This window comes from Hyperolius riggenbachi, chromosome 1, assembly GCF_040937935.1.
Source record: "Hyperolius riggenbachi isolate aHypRig1 chromosome 1, aHypRig1.pri, whole genome shotgun sequence".
NCBI classification, from domain to species: domain Eukaryota; kingdom Metazoa; phylum Chordata; class Amphibia; order Anura; family Hyperoliidae; genus Hyperolius; species Hyperolius riggenbachi.
Genome location: NC_090646.1, coordinates 515,937,053 through 515,956,566, shown reverse-complemented (window position 1 = coordinate 515,956,566; position 19,514 = coordinate 515,937,053). Strand labels below are relative to the sequence as shown.

Below are 19,514 nucleotides of genomic sequence, written 5' to 3'. Positions count from 1 at the left end.
TCTTATATGTTACAGCCAAAACCAGAAATCGGCCAATTCTAGAATTGGCCGACCGTTCTCTAGAACCGGCCGATTTGACGTCGGACAAAGTCCAAAATGCTGGGAATTTCTGACATTGGCCGGCCAGTTCTACAACGGCCAAAGTCGGTCGGCCAAAACGCACAATCCCAGAACATTCCGGGTCCTGTCCAGCACCATGAATGGCACTCGGAAATTCCTCTCTGCTCTGAAAGATACAGCATAATAATCTCTTTTAAAGAAAAGCATTTCTTAGTTAGAACTGATACAAATCCTGCAATAAATCTGCAGTGTGTCTACATCCTGCTTTCTTGGGAGCAGACATATTGTTAAAATCCTGTGCTTTTAAATTAGCTGCTCTGCTGTGGCAGTCAGGTGACACAGGGGAGAGATCAAATTACAGTGGTGATTAGTCACAGATGAGGGGGGGATGCATGGCTGGGGGGTGCTTTGCTGGGCGCTTTGCATGGCTGGAGGGAGGGGGGGGGGGCTTTGCTGGGCGGTTTGCATGGCTTGGGGGGGGGGGGGGGGAATGGCTGGGTGCCAGGGGCGTATCTGGGTATAATTGCGCCTATGGCAAACACTGAAATGTGCGCCCCCCCCCTCCCCAGACATTAGACTATGACCATGGTACGGATTAGATTGTAAGCTCCTTTGAGGACAGTCAGTGACATGTTTATGTACGCTGTAATGTGCTGCAGAAGAGGTCAGTGCTGTATAAATACATAATATAGTAGGGCATTAGACTGGCTATGGTAGGGATTAGATGGTGAGCTCCTCTGAGGACAGGCAGTGACATGACTATGTACTCTGTAAAGTAGATTGTCAGTGTTATCTAAAAACACATAATAATAATAATAATAATATAGTAGGACATTAGACTACGACTACGGTAGTATTTGATTGCCAGCTCCTCTGAGGACAGTCAGGGACATGACTAAGTACTCTGTAAAGTGCTGCAGATGAGGACATTAGTTTAGGAAATTGGACCATTTGTGGCGCCTTTAAAGAAAGATTTTAAGAGAATGTAATGTTGCCAGTTACTTCCTGGGGCCTTTTCTAGCCTCCAGAAGTCCTTCTGGTCCCTGGTTGTCATTCCGCCCTGCTCCATTCAGCCACTCTGCCCCTCCGAAAGCTGTATGCGCGGCCCTGTGGTCTCCTCCAGCGCGCTCCCATGGCCGGGAGCATTATGCGCTTGCGCTGTAGACAAAATTGCTACTGCGCAGCCATAGAAACAGAACACTCCCAGCCATGGGAGCGTGATCGAAGAGGCGGGGCAGGGCATGTGTCATGGCCAGTGACTGGTGGACTCTGCCAGCTTTTGGAGGGGGACAGAGGTTGATCCGAGCAGTGCGGAATGACACTGAGGGCACATGACCTCAAGGGGCTGGAAGAAGCCCCAGTAAGATAAACTAGCCAGATTTATTTCACTTAAAAGTCCTAAGGGAGAAACATTAGGTAGAAAGAGGAGGGGGAAGGATAAGAGAAGCAGAGAGAGGGCGAGTGAGATGGGAAAATGGAGGAGATTGAGACCTGAGAAAGGCAAAGGGTGGAACAAAAGAGGGCAAAAAAAGACAGGAGGTAAAACCCACTAGGGAGAAGAAGGGTGAGAGATATAGTGGTAGAGAAACAGGAGGGACAGACTGGGAGTTTAGTCTTCACTAGTCCTGTTTGTTAGGGACATGTCACACCACCAACATGCTTCAATGAGCAGGGCAGAGACATGAAAGCACGTTGTGAGTGAGTGAGAACAGAACAGGCAAGGCAAGTAATTCTCTTATCTAAATTGTTGGCAGCTGCCCCTCTCTCTGCTTCGGGAACTTTACATACTTGGGCTACCAGCACTATCAGCTTCATCACACTTGCAGTAGGGAGACACCGATCTTCTCATTCAGCCCAGTGCTGCAGGTCTCCCATCTGAATTTGCTAATTATGGCTTCATTTAGATGAGATCCCTCTCTGACAGTCTCTGACAGAGTAAGTACTCACTCGCTGCCTGTCTGTGTCATTCCAGCCGCTGCAGCTACACAGACTCTTGTTCTCCTCTCCTCTCCAGCCCCCATCAGCCCCAGCGGCAGCAGCAGGGCTCCATGCAGCCAATCAGGAGGGGGATGCGAGTCAACACTGGGAGCCGATAACTAAGCAGCAGGAAGTTGAATGGGACGCAGCATTAAGTCTCTCCTACTGTACGTTGCTCGCTGCATGCTAAATCCTCACCAAGCGAATGAACCAGGAGGTGCTTGGATCTGGGAGGGAGCGTTGAAGTGCTCCATTTATGCGCCCCCCTAGGAGGTGAGTGACAAAGGGCGCCTATAGCAGGAGCCCCATGTGCACCCCTCTAGATCCGCCTCTGCTGGGTGCTTTGCATGGCCTGGGGGGGGGGGGGTTTGCTGGGCACTTTGCATGGCTGGAGGGAGATTTGCTGGGCACTATGCATGGCTGTGGGGGGGGGGGGGCAGGAGCTGGATTTGCTGGGTGCTTTGCATGATGGGGGGGGGGATTTGCTGTGCGTTTTGCATGGCTGGGGGGGATATGCTGGACTCCTTGCATAGCTGGGGGGCTTTGCTAGGCACTTTCATGGCTAGGGTAGTTTTGCATGGCTAGGGGTGGCTTTTCTGGGTGCTTTGCATGGCTGGAGGCATTTGCTGTGCGCTTTGCATGGCCTGGGGGGGGGAGGGGCAGCCTGCGCTATTTCTCTCGTCGGAGAGAAGCAGAGCAGCGCGCGCGCTACCTGCCCTGACCCATACACTTCACATGCGGAAGTGAGCAATGACGTCACTTCAGCATGGAAATGTATGTGTCTTGCGGGTCGTGTGTGCGCTGCTCTGCCTCTCTTTGCCTCTCCAGTCCGGTCGTCTTGATGTGAGGTCTGAGTAGTGCAGGCAGCGGGGTAGAGGTGAGCAGGACTTCGGGACTTGGCCGGCCACACTTAGCCAGAACGCATTCTGGCCGGCTAAAGCCCGCAGGGAAGGTTTATTTCTTACATTGGCCGCATCAGCCGGCCACTTCTAGATTTAACCGGCCAGAACCCGAAGTGGCCAGACTTGGGGTTCTGGCGTAACATATACAATTAATTCAATTCTCAAGAGGTAGCGCTCACAGTTTGCATATACTATCCACTTAAATCCAGTCATAAAACAACATCTAGTATATTATATCCTAAAAATGCCAATTGCACTCTCCGCATAGACAGTTCAGCAACAGCCAGTGTGAACCAGTCTTCTCAATTCCACTTGCACCACTATTTCAACAAACAGCAATCCTTCCTTTTCCTTAGGTAGTTCAATGGTCACTTCCCTCCTATATGAACAGACCACCACCACACCCTTGTGTGGTTCACTCACCCACAATTTCTGGCCTAATCTAGGGGTCTGAAGGCCTTGGGACCGTTCCTGGGTCGTCCCGCACCACTCAGGCAGTCTTTAGGTCCCTCTTCTTATTCTAATACTTGTCACTGGTCCACTTATGATGATCAACCTCAATAAAAATAGCGCACATAACTTGATACTGATTAAAAGTTTTATTACAATAAAATCGTTTTGCACTCACATGTCCCAAATCGTATATAAGACGTAGAGTTTTACAGAACGGGCTCCCCCCGTATGTTGGTCGTCTGGCAGGTTTCCATATCCAGGCTCAATCACGTCACCTCTGCCGCGCGTTCGGTCGGTGCATGTGGTCCCGAGTAGTGTCGTCTCGGCTGCCAGGGTACCGTCCGCTGACACGCTAAACTCGCTTCCACATCAAGCTCTGCCCTATCGATTTTGTCACCATGTGACTCATCAGGAGCATCAGCTATTTATTTATTTTTTTAAACAATACATTTTCCTATTTTTTTTAAATCCTCCCTCCCCCCGCCAGCCATTCAGCGTGATCGGCTTACAGCAGATCACTTTTCTGCCGCCCAGGCCGTGTCACACAGCGGTTTCGCCGTCTAACAGTCCCTAGCGGTGATCGCCGCTGGGAGGCTGATGATGGAGCAGAGCTCCGTCATTCAAACGGGGATTGGCATGCGCGATCCCCTGCAGTCTCCAAACCGAGCACTTCACACTAAAGGGCTGTGTATCGTGCAGTGAATCTGAATAGCCTTAAAGAGAACCCGAGGTGTGTTCAAAGAATGTTATCTGCATACAGAGGCTGGATCTTCCTATACAGCCCAGCCTCTGTTGCTATCCCAAACCCCACTAAGGTCCCCCTGCACTCTGCAGATAATATTCTTCAAACCTACCTTGGGTTCTCTTTAAGGTGGACCTGAACTCTTGCTCAGGACAGAAGGAGAACATAGAGAAATGCACCCTGAATGTGTTTAGAGAGTTTAGCCTGTTCAATTTCCTTCATTTGTGTCTAATCACAAATTGTAATTTGATCCTCCCCGTGTCACATAACTGCCTATGGCAGACAAGCAGATAAGCCCATTTGAAAGCACAGACTGTAAACAATGGTGGCCATACACTGGTCGATGTGCCATTAGATCGACCAGCTGACAGATCCCTATCTGATCAGAGAGGGATCGTATGGCTGCCTTTACTGCAAACAGATTGTGAATCGATTTCAGCCTGAAACCGATTCACCATCTGCTGAGCTGCTCCTGCCCCTGTCCCCCCCCCCCCCCCCCCCCCCCCCGTATACATTACCTGATGCTGGCTCCCGGGCATCTTCTCCGCATTGCATGGCTCTGTTCCGGCTCCATTAGGGCGCTTCCTGTGTTACTCCGTGACCAGGAAGTTCAAATAGAGCGCCCTCTATTTGAACTTCCTGGTCACTTCAGTGACACAGGAAGCGCCGGGATGGATGGAGCCGGAACAGAGCCGTGCAATGCGGAGAAGACGCCCGGGAGCCAGCCTCAGGTAATGTATACTTGATCGGATCGGCCGCCGCTAGCACGCGCACTTTACCCGCGGGCGATCAAGGGTAATTTCCCGCACGCGCGATCGACGGCCGATCCGATTTCGGGAGGAAAATTGGATCGGCGGCTGCGTTTACCGCGAACGATTGGCAGCAGATTCGATCCCAGGATCGAATCTGCTGTCGAAACGGCCGGGAATCGAGCCAGTGTATGGCCTGCTTAAGTCTTCTTCCATGAATCAGGAAGTAGAAACTGTGCAAATGTATTTTAGGACTTGTATCAGCTGTAACAAATACATGTTTTTTGTTTAAAGGTTATTATGCTGCTGTGTATCTTTTAAGCTGGGATTACATGATACGTTTTTTTGTAAGAATCGTTCCGATAGAGGCCTTCGATGATAAAATTCCGACATGTCCGATCTACCGCTCGATTCGTTTCCGATCGATTTCTTATAGAAGTCATTGGAAAAAAGATAAGAAAAACGAGTGGAAGATAAGAGAAAATCGAATGGCTAATAGATTGCGCGCCGAATCGAACGCAAAAAACGTATCGTATAATCCCAGCGTCAGAGCAGAGAGGAGTTCTGAGTTCAGGTCCACTTTAAATGGAACCAGAGGTGAGAGGGATATGGAGGCTGCCTTATTCATTTCCTTGTAAACAATGCCAGTTGCCTGGCAGCCCTGTTTGATCTTCTGGCATAAGTAGTGTCTGAGTCAAAACAAGCATATGGCGAATCCAGTAAAACCTGAGTCAGCTTAGTCAGGGTACCTGATCTGCTGCATGCTTGTTCAGGGTCTGTGTCTAAAAGTATTAGAGACACAGGATCCGGAGGACTGCCAGGCAACTGGTATTGTTTAAAAGGAAATATGGTAGTATCCATATCTCTCTCACCTCGGGTTCCCTTTAAAGAGAATCTGTATTGTTAAAATCGCACAAAAGTAAACATACCAGTGTGTTAGGGGACATCTCCTATTCCCCTCTGTCACAATTTCGCCGCTCCTCGCCGCATTAAAAGTGGTTAAAAACAGTTTTAAAAAGTTTGTTTATAAACAAACAAAATGGCCACCAAAACAGGAAGTAGGTTGATGTACAGTATGTCCACACATAGAAAATACATTCATACACAAGCAGGCTGTATACAGCCTTCCTTTTGAATCTCAAGAGATCATTTGTGTGTTTCTTTCTCCCTGCAGTTCTCATGCACTGAAGTTTCATGCTGCTCTTTTTTCTCCTGCAAACAGCTTTGCCTTTGTCTGTAATTCCTCAGTATGTGAAAGCCCAGCCAGCTCAGAGGACGATTTATCCAGCTTGTAAAAGATAAGAGAGAAGCTGCTCTAATCTAAATAATACACAGGCAGTGTGCATAGAGGGGCCTGGAAGGGAGAATTCATAGCAGAACCACAACACTGAAGAACTTGGCAGCCTTCCAGACACAGGCTGACAAGTCTGACAAGGGAAAGATACATTGATTTATTACAGAGACTGTGATAGCAGAAAGTGCTGCAGTAAGCCAGAACACATTAGAATAGCGTTTGGAACTTGTAGGATGATAAAAAACAGGATGCAATTTTTGTTACGGAGTCTCTTTAAAGCGGACCTGAACTCTGAACTGCATCTCATATCTAAAAGACAAGCATCAGCATGATACATTTGAAGAAAAACATTTATTTGTTACAGCTGATACAAATCCTGCAATAAATCTGCAGCTTGTCTACTTCCTGCTTTCATGGAAGCAGACATATTGTAACATACTGTGTTTACAAATGAGCTCTCTGCCGCGGCAGTCAGCTGATACAGCTAAGGTATCAAATTACAACTTGTGATTAGACACAGATGAGGTGATATCAGACTGGCTAAACATACATACAGGGTGCATTTCTATATGTTTTCCTTCTGTCCAGTGCAAGAGTTCAGGTCCACTTTAAAAAATAGGCTTGTCCTCCTGTCAACAATGATGATCAATTTCTCCCATTCTTAACCTACCCATTTTATTGACTCTGAACAGCAGTTATTATGTATTAGTCAGACAAGCATGTGAGTTATTGACATTAGCATACACAGTGGTCCATTTCAAGATTTAAAGTGTTCTGAAAGTCAGCATTTTTACTTTGCTCTAAAAGATTCCTCACAGCTTGAAAGATACTACCTCAGAGTTTTTTTTTTAGCAAAACATCACTGAAATGGTTAAACAAAGCACTTTGTCCTGCTATTCAGCTTCAAATCTGCATCCAAACTGGAGATAACAGTATCTTTGTTTACAATCCAATGTTGATACAATGTGTGTAAACACAGTGTTACAAGTGAAAAGTAGCTCTCTGTGAAGCTCTCTGTGCTTCAGGTACACACACAGTTCAGAAAAGCTAATTGGAAATTGTTAATATATAATAAAAAACAGTTTAACCACTTGAGGACCGCAGTGTTAACCCTCCTAAAGACCAGGCCCTTTTTCATGATATTGGCCACTGCAGTTTTAAGGCCAAGCTGCAGGGCCGTACAACTCAGCACACAAGTGATTTCCTCCCCCCCTTTCTCCCCACCAACAAAGCTCTCTGTTGGTGGGGTCTGATCGCTCTCCGCCCCCCTCCCCCCCACCAAGTTTTGTTTTTTTTTAATTAATATTTATTTGATTATTTTTAACATTTCTTTCTTTCTCCTTCCCACCCCCCCCCCCCCGCTCCTTCCCTCCCTCCCTCGCCAGCCAATCAGCGTGATCTGCTGTCATAGGCTTCAGCCTATGACAACGGATCATTTCCGCACTGGCAGAGGAGACAGCTGTGTCACACGACTGTCCCCGGTATAGCGCTACTGCAGATCGCAGCGCTGTGCAAAGTAATTAGATGGCGAAACACCGTCTAACAGTCTCCCGAGCGCTTGGAGACTGAAGGTGCCTTCCAAGCAGGAGATGCGCTCGCAGCCTGTGCGCGATCTCCTGCTAGCCCCATAAACAGCCGTTCACGCCAGTTGGCATGGAGCGGTCCTGGGGCTGCCGCACTGCTCACGCCAATTGGTGTGGAGCAGTCGGCAAGTAGTTAAATAAAATGCAATGCCAGCTTTCAGGGCAAGATAAACTACACTTTGGAAACTTGTAATTTGTAAACAGACAATATTACTTATGCACAAAAGCAAATATGGTAACTGTATGAGTAATAAAAAGTAGGAAAACACATTTTTATTGAATGTTATGTTGGAGTTTCAGATCACTTTAAGTAGATGGAATGATTAACCTTAAAAAGCTTTTGCTGGTGGTAACTTTAAAGGACAATCTTTAGCTACATTCTCTTAAAGGAACACTGTAGGGGGGTCGGGGGAAAATGAGTTGAAGTTACCCGGGGCTTCTAATGGTCCCCCACAGACATCCTGTGCCTGCGCAGCTATTCTCCAATGCTCCGGCCCCGCCTCCGGTTCACTTCTGGAATTTCAGTCTTTAAAGTCTGAAAACCTCTGCGCCTGCGTTGCTGTGTCCTCACTCCCGCTGATGGCACCAGGAGCATACTGCGCAGGCCCAGTATGGTCTGTGCCTGCGCCCTGCGCTCCTGGTGACATCAGGGGAAGCGAGGACACGGCAACGCAGGCGCAGTGATTTTCAGACTTTAAAGTCTGAAATTCCAGAAGTGAACCGGAGGCGGGGCCGGAGCATCGGTGAGTGGCTGCGCCAACACAGGATGTCTGTGGGGGACCATTAGAAGCCCCGGGTAACTTCAACTCATTTTCCCCCGACCCCCCTACAGTATCCCTTTAAGTAGACAAGTTCATCTAAACCGATTATTCATTATTACTTTAGGTGACTGTTCAATGTCTGCCACTCCACCAGCAATCTGCCATGCTGGATCTGATTTGCCAAATGTAAATGTAGTTTCAGTCAGTAGTTTGAGGGAGACATATCCAAATTATTCTTTCCCCTCCCCTTTCTATACATTTTGTTGTCTAAACAATTTTTAATGATCACTTACATTGTGTACATAGTTTTTTTTATGTTATGTTAGTTGTATATTAACCACTTCATGTAAAATGGACCTTTTTAAACTTCCTATTTGTGCAGCATTCGTGCAAATCGGACCGTTATATAAACATCCATTCTGCTGAAGTGCACACGGCCACGGGAGCAGGTATGCACAGGCAAGCATTTTAACCCTTCAGCCTATGGCATGAAGTGGTTAAACAAAGAAAAAAAATCAAAAACAATGCAGAGGTTGCAAAATCTCAACTTTCCCCATGCAGGAGCAATAACAAAAAAAAGCATATTTTTTCTTGAGAACATCATCCAATGAAACTTTATTGTTCCGTTTTAATTGCCAGCAGTGGTAACATCTGTATGACATAGACGTGTTCATGCTATGCCTGTATTGGGTTGCTCAGGTGCTCTGGTTTTCTTCCATAACTAAAAGCTTATGTGGTGGCTCAGCCATGCCTGAGCAATGATTAAATCATGACAAAGAGACAGATCCGGCTGAGGTGCATTTCTCTGAGGTCCTCTAACCACAGCATGCTCATTTGGAAATGGAATTTACCTACATCGTAAAATGCTATTCAATGTGTATTTAATACATTCCACTATGTAAATAGCAGGGGGTAGATATGTAAGGCTGCAGTTTTTACAGAATTTCACAGGAAAGCCCCTGAGAATTCAGTGCTGTGATTACCGTAAATGTTGGAGGTAACAAATATGTGATTTTTTTAATGCATTTCAGTAAAACAATATGTAAACTCGTTCAGCTCTGAAGCTAAATCCGACTGTGAAATTCAGTGAGAACGTCCTGTGAATTCTCAGAAAACAGCCTACAGCTTAATGATTGGAAAATTTCTGTGAACTTGTGCGTTATTGCACTGAGTGGTCAGCTTTCTAAACCTGATTGTTTATAACGGCACCATCAGGATACTGAATGTAATGCTGGGAACTCACCATGCAATTTCCCATCTGAACGACGGGTAATCTGACAGGAAGTTGTAGCGTGTGTACATGTCCAAACTGCTTCCAATTGATAAAGGGATCAATTTTCCAATAATAATTTCCCAAAAACGATCCCTTCCTTGATCGGAAACAGATCGGAGATATTGGAAATATTCGCCCGATTGCCGCCGATCGAACGGGAAATTGAATCCTGTGTTCCCAGCATAAAAGGAAAGAAATAAAAAACCTGTAGGAGACCCAAATGTGAGGCATATACTCCAAGCAACAGAAGAACAAACCAAGTTAAAAAAAATACAAAACTATTTATTATATCAAAAAATCACCAAAGACAAATACATATAAATAATTTATGGTAGCTGGTCAAAAATTACCACAACACACACATGCCCATGCACTCATTCACACCAAGCCTCTATATCTTCAATACAAAAAACCTTGAATCTGGGATAAAAGATAGAATAGTTCATGCAAAAAGATCCCTAGTTAGAAAAACAGACCTATGCAATTCCTATTATATGTCTCGATGTCCGTGTCCACCAAAGGCTGGACGAAACAGCGCTTTAAAGGGGAACTGAAGAGAGAGGTATATGGAGGCTGTCCTGTTTATTTCCTTTTAGACAATACCAGTTGCCTGGCAGCCCTGCTGATCCTCTGCCTCTAATACTATTAGCTATAGCCCCTGAACAAGCATGCAGCAGATCAGGTGTTTCAGTGGTTCAGACTTATAAGTCTGATCTGACAAGACTAGCTGCATGCTTGTTTCTGGTTTTAATCAGATACTAGTGCAGAGAAATAGACCAGCAGGGCCGCCAGGTAACTGGTATTGATTAAAAGGAAATAAACATGACAGCCTCCATATACCTCTCTCTTCAGTTCCCCTTTAAGTACCACCAGGCAAGAAAAGCTCATATACAGTTCATTGATGCAGCCAGAAAGCAGGAGATATGCAGTCACAATTTTGAGTACCACCAGGCAAAAAAATGCTTATATACAGTTCATTGATGCAGCAGGAGAGCAGGCTATATACGGCCACAAGATCAAAGTTTATAGCAAATCATGCTCCATTAGATGAGTTTGATGGACCTCCGAGCAAGCTTGTAAGCAAGATCCAAGCTTGGATAGAAAGCAAAGAGCGGCAGACACTGCATGCAATGGAAGCAAACAGCATTAGATACACATGAAGGCATACAGTACCATTGGTGTCTTGCCTGCTCTGCATGATATAGGTCCATCACAGGAGATCAGTGGAAAAAGTCCATATACCTGTGTCCAGAAATAGCCGCAGGAATGGATCCAATGAGACTTAATGCCGGTGGTGAGATAGAAAGTCCAAGCCACAGGGGACACAGCTGGGGCAGGAGGCTGGGTGAGCGCTATGCAAAAGCGCAGAGGGCAGGTGCGGTGGGAGTCGAGGACCAGACCATCAGACACCAGATCACGCTGGCCTTAAAAGGAAAAAAGTAAAATAGTGGTGCTGGGTAAATGCAGAGAAAATTAGTCCTTGAGGGCTCGTTTCCACTGTAGCGGTACGGAATCGCCTGGATTCCACCGCAGAAGAAATCGCATGCAGGTGCGTTTTTTTACGCGTTATTTTACGTGATTACGCATGCGATTTCGCATAGGTTAGGCTATGTGCGTTTTTAACCATGTCACTGCCTGTGTTAATTTACATTGGTTCCTATGCGGAATCGCATGCGTAATCGCGTAAAATAACGCGTAAAAAACGCATGCGATTTCCCTATTAAATACATTAGCGGCGATTCGCATGCATTCCACTAGCAGGCGAATTCGTTGGCTCTTTTGTGCGTTTTTTCACCGCTCATAAAAACGCACCACGCAAACGCTACAGTGGAAACAGGTCCATTCACTTGCATTACATGTGCGAATCTGCATGCGTTGGACGCATGCAGATTCGCGATAGTGGAAACGAGCCCTCAATGTTCCTTCTTGAAGGCATTAGGAGAAATAGATGCATTTATATTTGCATTTAATGACCTTTTATCAGCTGTTTGTTTCTTCTCTTATAATATAAATTATACATTCACTGTGTATTGCAGCAAAGCGTGAATTGATGTTAACACCTATGGAAGTTAAATACAGCCCCAAGCGCTCTCCAAGTGAGAACCTGTCTCCAGGGTTGAGTCAGCTATTATGTGATGAGGAGAACACAATGACCAGGTATGCATTTTAATCTGTCTAATTACTTGTCTAATTGTATCATGCTGGCTATTAACCACTTAAACCTATCTGGACGGATATCTCCTACCAGATAGGCTTCACTGCTGCAGCTGCCTGGTGTGCGTGATTTCGTGTGCTCCCGCCGCCTTCTGTTAGCCCGGAGATCAATGAATGGGAACAAAGTGTCCATTCATTGATCTAAGTCCCCGTAAGAAAGACCGACACAGTCAACGAGACTGCTCCTTTTTCACAAATCCACTTCTGTCCCATTCACTCAGTACTTCTGCTTTCCGGAGGAACTTTCTGCATGCAGAAGTGAGGTGCGAGGGCATCTTGTGGCTAAATAGTAAAATTACATCTGAAAATAAAAATTTCCAGATTACATTTTTTTACTTTTAAAATGAGCCCCTTACCTCCCACACTCCCTAATAGGTACACATGATTTTTTTTTGTATATATATATATATATATATATATATATATATATATATATATATATATATATATATATATATATATATTAAAAATTACATAGTTACCTTATGGACTGAACTTTTTTAACATGTGTGTAGTAAAGTGTATTACTGTTATTTTTTTAATGATAGGCTTGTAATAAGTGATGGTCGCAAAACTGAAAAAATGCACCTTTATTTCCAAATAAAATATTGTTGCCATACATTGTGATAGATACATAATTTAAACGGTGTAATAACTGGGACAAATGGGAAAATAAAATACTTGGGTTTTAATTAGCAGTAGCATGTATTATTTTAAAACTATAATGGCCAAAAACTGAGAGATAATGAATGTTTTCAATTTTTTCTTAATCTTCCTGTTAAAATGGATTTAGAATAAAATAATTCTTAGCAAAATATACCACCCGAAGAAAGCCTAATTGGTGGCGGAAAAAACAAGATATAGTTCATTTAATTGTGATAAGTAGTGATAAAGTTATTGGCGAATGAATGGGAGGTGAAAGTTGCTCAGATGCATAAAGTGAAACGACACTGAAGGCTGAAGTGGTTAATGGTGGCCACACACAACCTTGTACTGGTCCAGCTTTAACACTGCTGGTAAGTTTAGGGAGTTAGGCCCCTTTTACACTTAAAGCGGATCCAAGATGAAAAACTAACTATAACAAGTAACTTGTCTATATGTCTTATCTAAAGTTTAGATAGTTTACACAGCAAATCTAGCTGCAAACAGCTTCAATAGAATATGATCATTTCTTCCTGTGATACAATGACAGCAGCCATGTTGTTTGTAAACATTACACAGAGGCAGGCTTATCTGCGTCTTAAGCACTCAGCCTGTGAAAAAAACCTGATTTTTGAATGAATACTAGCTTTTAAGGGGCCCATACACCTAACGATTTTCTCGCCAATATACAGCAGATTCGATCACTATGATCGAATCTGCTGTGAAGTCATTGCGCATACGCTGACAGAACGATCGATTTCCACCCGAAATCAATGATTCCCATCGAGCCGTCCGTGCGGAAGATTTTGCTCGATCGCCGGCGGGTCGGGAGTGCGTTGATAGCGGCGTTCAAATGCCCGACGACCGACGCTAGCTGCAATACATTACCTGCTCTGGTCGGCTCGACTCGCCCGGTCTCCGCTGTCTTCTTCTCCGCGCTGGTCTCCGGGTCCGGCTGGCTTCACTGAACCCCCTGTCCTGGCAGGAAGTTTAAACAGTAGAGCGCCCTCTACTGTTTAAACTTCCCCCGACAGGAAGTTCAGTGAAGCCACCAGCCGGAGAAGAAGACAGCGGAGACCGGGGGAGTCGCGCCGGCCGGAGCAGGTAATGTATAGCAGGGGGAGCAGCGGCAGCTTCACAGATTGTGATCGGTTTCATGCTGAAATCGATTCACAATCTGTTTGCAGTAAAGGCAGCCATATGATCCCTCTCTGATCAGATTCAATCAGAGAGGGATCTATCTGTTGGTCGATCGACCAGTGTATAGCTTCCTTTACTCATGATCGCATGCCTAACTTTGAGAAGACATGGTATCCATGGGTGTAATACGGATTTATAATACATGACCTACTGGTACTTTGTCTGCGGTTTCTAGGGTCCTGTTTGTTTTGTTTTGTTGAACATCTTTTTAAAGTTTCAACATGGAATCACCTCCCTTTCGACTTCAAAATCTATTTTTTTTATGTATCATTATTTACACTCTGGCAACATTGCCTGATATTGTATGCAACTTTTGTACGATACACTATATTTACCAATTATTTTGTACGCTCCCACATATTCTTGGTTTCCTTAACGATCTTTAATAAAAATTGTTGAAACTTAACATGGTTAATATTAACAATATACTACTGTATATATATGAAAACCAAGCTATACATTCCCCTTTTAGAGACAAGAGACAATGAATCCCCTTGTTTTTCGCTATTGCTGTGACTTCTGTCCTAACACTGATCACACAGTTCTATTTCTCTGCTTGTAGGTTTGATGTTGCTTGGGCTGATTCCTCCAGAAGTCCCAGAAAGCGGCTTCAGTTCACGTCTTTAGATGACCCAGAAGGTGAAAAAAATGAATATCTAAATTATTACTTATTTATATAGCACCAACATCTTCAGTGGTGCTTTACATATAAACGTTTTCCCAAAAAAATGTACAAACAAGCAATATAGATTATAGTTGTATTGCACATCCTGTGCTTAGTATACATAAATGGGTCAGTCAGCAAATACAGCCGGACCAAGATACAATAGGAGGGAGTGCTCCACATATACTGTACAAGCTTATTATATAAAGGGATAAGTGTGTGTGTTTGGTGGAGGGGTGAGGGGGGAAGTGTTGGTAAGGCTTAAAGTAAACCTGAGAGTTATATAGGTCGAGAGAAGCCTTTGGATAATCCTCTGAACATATCTGACAGGAGCTTGTTGGATATGTTCAAGTGGCTACGCTCCATATCGTGTATGAACACGGCCTTACTGAGACTGTGCTAGTACAGGCAAGTCTGCGCGGTAAGCCAAAGCCACTCATTCATGCAGGCACATTACAGCTGTGCTAGTTTTTTGTTCCCCAAATGGCAAGTAACTTCCCACCAGGCTTTCCAAAAGGTTATACAAATATGAACATTCTACATGCAATTTTTGTTCCTGTCACCGTCCTTCAGGTCAGATTAACGTGACAGTAAATGGGACAATACATTAATTGCAATACTAAGTCGGTTGTGTATGCCCTTACTTGCTCGAATTGTAATGTACACTATGTAGATTGCACAACCCGCCCTTTGCGGCAGAGGATCTTTGAGGATTACTATGGTGCCTCATGGAAAACCGACAGTATTACTAATGTCACAAAACACTGGGATATGTATCGCAAATTGCTTTTACAAGAAGCCTTTCAGATTCTACAATTAGGTACTCATGTCCCGGGGAGTTTGAATGCCAGGTTGGATCTGAATTTTATTGATATCCTTTTAGATCCAGTCGTTATTTCTGTGAATAAATAAATAGTTTGTAGAGTTTTTTTTTATATCCTTATGTCTATTGTATGAGTAGCAGCAAGGTAAAGAGCAGTATGCTTTTACCTTGCTTCACTGAGCTTTTCTGGGAGATACGCCTTAGGGGTGTGTTTTAATGTTTATATACCTTGTGTGATGTCGGTCTTTTAGGGCTATGATTAAAGGGGAACTGAAGAGAGAGGTATATGGCGGCTGTCATGTTTATTTCCTTTTAATCAATACCAGTTGCCTAGCAGCCCTGCTGGTCTATTTCTCTGCAGTAGGATCTGAATAAAACCAGAAACAAGCATGCAGCTAGTCTTGTCAGATCAGACTTACAAGTCTGAACCACTGAAACACCTGATCTGCTGCATGCTTGTTCAGGGGCTATGGCTAATAGTATTAGAAGCAGAGGATCAGCAGGGCTGCCAGGCAACTGGTATTGTCTAAAAGGAAATAAACATGACAGCCTCCATATACCTCTCTCTTCAGTTCCCCTTTAAGGACGCACAGTCCGAAACATGTTAGCCAATTTTATGTTGTACCTGCAGTCTGCCTAATATAGCTTTTTTGGACTTGTGGAATCCTGGAGTGTGCGGGCCTCGTTTAAACTACAGTACATTTGCATGCAAGACAGAATTAGCAACTCATTGACCGTTTCTACAAGAGATGGTCAGTGGGATGCTAATCATTGTGATTTGATGCAAATGAAATGCAGCTAAGAACTGCATCTGAAAAAAAAATACAGCAAAGTCCCCAGTATCCTCTATGTTCCGGGCCGAAAAACAATTTCCTGTAGCTCCTTGCATCTTTCCGGCATCCTCCATGTACGGCCCGCAGCATGTCACATGATCTACTGGGAGCTGATCACGGACACCGGAAAACCGCTAGGAGCTAGAGGAAGGTTAGAAGATGGACACCTGGTGAGTATTTTTTGCTTTTTAAAACCTCCCAAAACCCCCCCAAAGAATAGTTCCAGTTATCCCTCAAGCATGCTAGTTAGTTGAGACTTCCGGTTGCCTGAGTTCCAGATTATGGGGACTTTGCTGTAATCAGCTATTTTATTTGATTGGTCTACAACGCTGAATTTGTATAAAATTATCATAAAACTGGCATTAACGCAAAATTATTGGCATCTTATCCATCATCTCTTATTACTGTTTCTCATCCTTACTGACCATGCTTCAATTCAGCTTTGAAACTCTCAAATAAAGTTGTGAACACCTTTCTACACAGCCCCACCCCTTCCTTCCCAAAGGGGCATAGTTACAGTGCTTGCTACAGCTGCCGTCTTCCATACATATGCCAGTGTGTACAATAACATCATATATAAAGGCTGAAATGTAAAATGCACGTACAAGTTACAAAAAATACATAAAAGTGACCATCCAGTAATAAAAAAAACCCTGACGTCCAAGTGGTGGAAACAAAGTGCCAAATGCAAAAAATTCACTGACAAGGCAGAGAACAGTGTGGGAAAGTGAAAAGAGGGAGCCCATTATGAAAGCCTAACGAGTAGTGTGGGTTATAAAGCCTCTTTTCTCGTTGGGACTTTGTGTTTACATTTGATTAGTGCACTATAGCTGCAATATTGATTTATTCAGGTTGCTGGATGGTGCTTGCCCAAATTGTTAGCTAGGTGAGCGGTGGAAATCATCAGCAGAACATGGATTGAACATAGACTGGTAATGAGTGTTGCAATCTATAGAGAGGTCAGATAGGAGAGAGCTTAGAAGAAAAGCTAGAACCCTTTGTTCAATGGAAAACCAGTAGAGTGACACAGAGGAGCAGCATCTGAGGAGCAGGAAGAGAGGTGGAGCGGTTGACCAGCAGAGTTAAGGATGGACTGAAGAGGTGTTAGCTGATTTATTGGTAGACCACAGAGGTTGGTATTGCAATAGTCTAGTCGTGATATTGTGAGGGTGTGCATTATCATTTTATTCTAGTGTTTATCTTTAAGGAGGTTTGTCTTTAAAAGAGCCTCATCAAAGATAAGCAGCTGATTTGCCATAAATTCACTGTCAGAAAATTCCAACATATTGCTGTATTTAGTCACCATTGCAAAATGATCTGCTGTCTGCATTAGGTCTTGCTTTATAGCATTTACCTTGTTTACACAGTGGTGCATTTTACATCCTTGAAGATATTGGCCCGAAAAATAAAAATCCTTGCAAGAATGACCTCACTTATATTGCGTCTTTCTAATTATCCCCTGTAAGAATCTTTTCTGAAAATTAACAGAATTATTAATACAATGGTTAGTCTGATTAACTCCAGATCTGCAGTTATTGCATAATCACTATACAATTGCCTCATTAGCTACATCCCCATCCATCATTTGGCAGTGTCTGTTGTCAGCTAAGGAGAAAAGTGAATTGAGAAAGTATCTACCTGAATTCAGTGACCTTCTATAAATAAACCTAATAGCTCCAGGAAAATGACGTGTTTCTTTTATTGTCTGGACATGTCCTTTCCATTGTGCATAAATTCAATTTATTCCACACAGGGCTCTGAAACTTCCAGTCTTTAGAGGTTTGGTGAAACTGTGAAAAGGACACTCTCTATAATTCTTTTACACAGTATGCATAAACCTTTTCTTCAGAAATTTCTTACAGGAAATATTTATACCTTATGCATTAAAGCACATGTAAACTAAATTTAATTATAAGTGCTGGCCATATCTTGGAGTTCCTCAGGGCCCCCATAACCTCAGTGTCCCCTCAGCTTATCCACCTCCCCTCTGCATGAAAGTCACATGCTCAATCCACTTGCCTGGTCCTTTTGAGCATGCTCCTTTACGGTGTGCTAGAGCAGTGTTTCTCAACATTTTATTGGTATTTACCTCTTTTAAAACCCTGTACTAACCAAGTACCCCCTAGCAGGGTAAACATTATCACAAGTACCCCTTGACAAATATATATTTAATGGTAGTACATGATAATTGATTCTAAACAATCTACAAGCATTTGCTAATGCTTTTAATTAGCTAAAATCTAATTTGGTGTTGTTTAAATAAGAATAACAAATTCAGAATTTTAGAAAATTATAAATCTTATTTAAAGTATATCAAGACCGAGTACCCCCCAGATCCATCAGAAGTACCCCCTGGGGTATGCGTACCAGACGTTGAGAACCTAGGTGCTAGAGCCTTGGCCGGTAGCATCCTGCTCTTGTGTGTTTACAAATGTATCTGAACCACCCATGCCCAGAACACTCCCAGCCAAGGCTCCTGGGCACAGTCATTCAAATCAAATGAGGCATAGTGAGAGAAAAGGGCATGCACCCTTGTTCTGACTGGTTTTAGTTAGAGGTTTGAACGAGAGGGAAAGCAAAAGATGGAGTGGAGCCCGGCTACACTAAGGGGATGCAAACATTATGGGGGCACTGAAAACCCTGCAGGTATGGGAGCATTTATATACTAAAATTAGCTCCGGTGTGCTTAAACTCTGCAATATTTTTTATTTACCATCCATGTCCCCCTCGGCTTTTACTTTTGCATCCGCTGCGTGGGCAGAACGTGGAGGATCGGGAGGGGTCAGCACTTTGTTTCGGACATGCTATTTCAAATTTGATATTAATTTTACCGTAATCATAGAAGTATTAGTATTATTGTGTATTTATATAGTGCTGGCATCTTCCACAGCACTTTACTAAGAAACATAGTCATGTCACTGACTGTCATCAAAGGAGCTCACAATCTAATCTTACCATAGTCACAGTCTATCATCCCTATCATCAGGCCTGGATTAACATCACAGAAGTCTATAGGCACAGATGTCCTGGCACCCTAGACTTTCCATTCCATGAACCTACAAACCCCCTCTGACCCGCACTGCAAGTGTGCTGGCTGGCCCAGCTGTCACTTCTCCTTTGCTTCCCTTGCCCGTCATAGTCTCTCAGTATTAGGTGGCCAAAAGTACCATCAATATTAAGTAGCTAGAGGTACCCAAAGTATTAGGTAGCCAGAGGAACCTCATTATTAAGTAGCTAGAGGCGCCCCAAAGTATTAGGTAGCTAGTAGAATTTTGTGATGTAGGATGAAACCAGCGTGCTCAGAGCAAATCCAAGCAAACACAAGGAGGTCATACAAGCTTCAG

The 19,514-nt window shown here is 43.9% G+C and overlaps 1 protein-coding gene across 5 annotated transcripts in view; it reads left to right on the top strand.

The window, feature by feature from the left end:
• The window catches only part of MPHOSPH9 (M-phase phosphoprotein 9), a 173,816-nt gene that overhangs the window by 126,372 nt on the left and 27,930 nt on the right, over positions 1 to 19,514 (top strand). For 4 of the 5 annotated variants that reach the window (XM_068244323.1, XM_068244328.1, XM_068244343.1 and 1 more), the window contains exons 20-21: positions 11,831 to 11,951; positions 14,413 to 14,489. In XM_068244323.1, coding sequence (XP_068100424.1) covers positions 11,831 to 11,951; positions 14,413 to 14,489 — 198 coding nt within the window. The remainder of the gene's footprint in view (positions 1 to 11,830; positions 11,952 to 14,412; positions 14,490 to 19,514) is intronic. The other variant, XM_068244351.1, reaches the window with a different exon arrangement.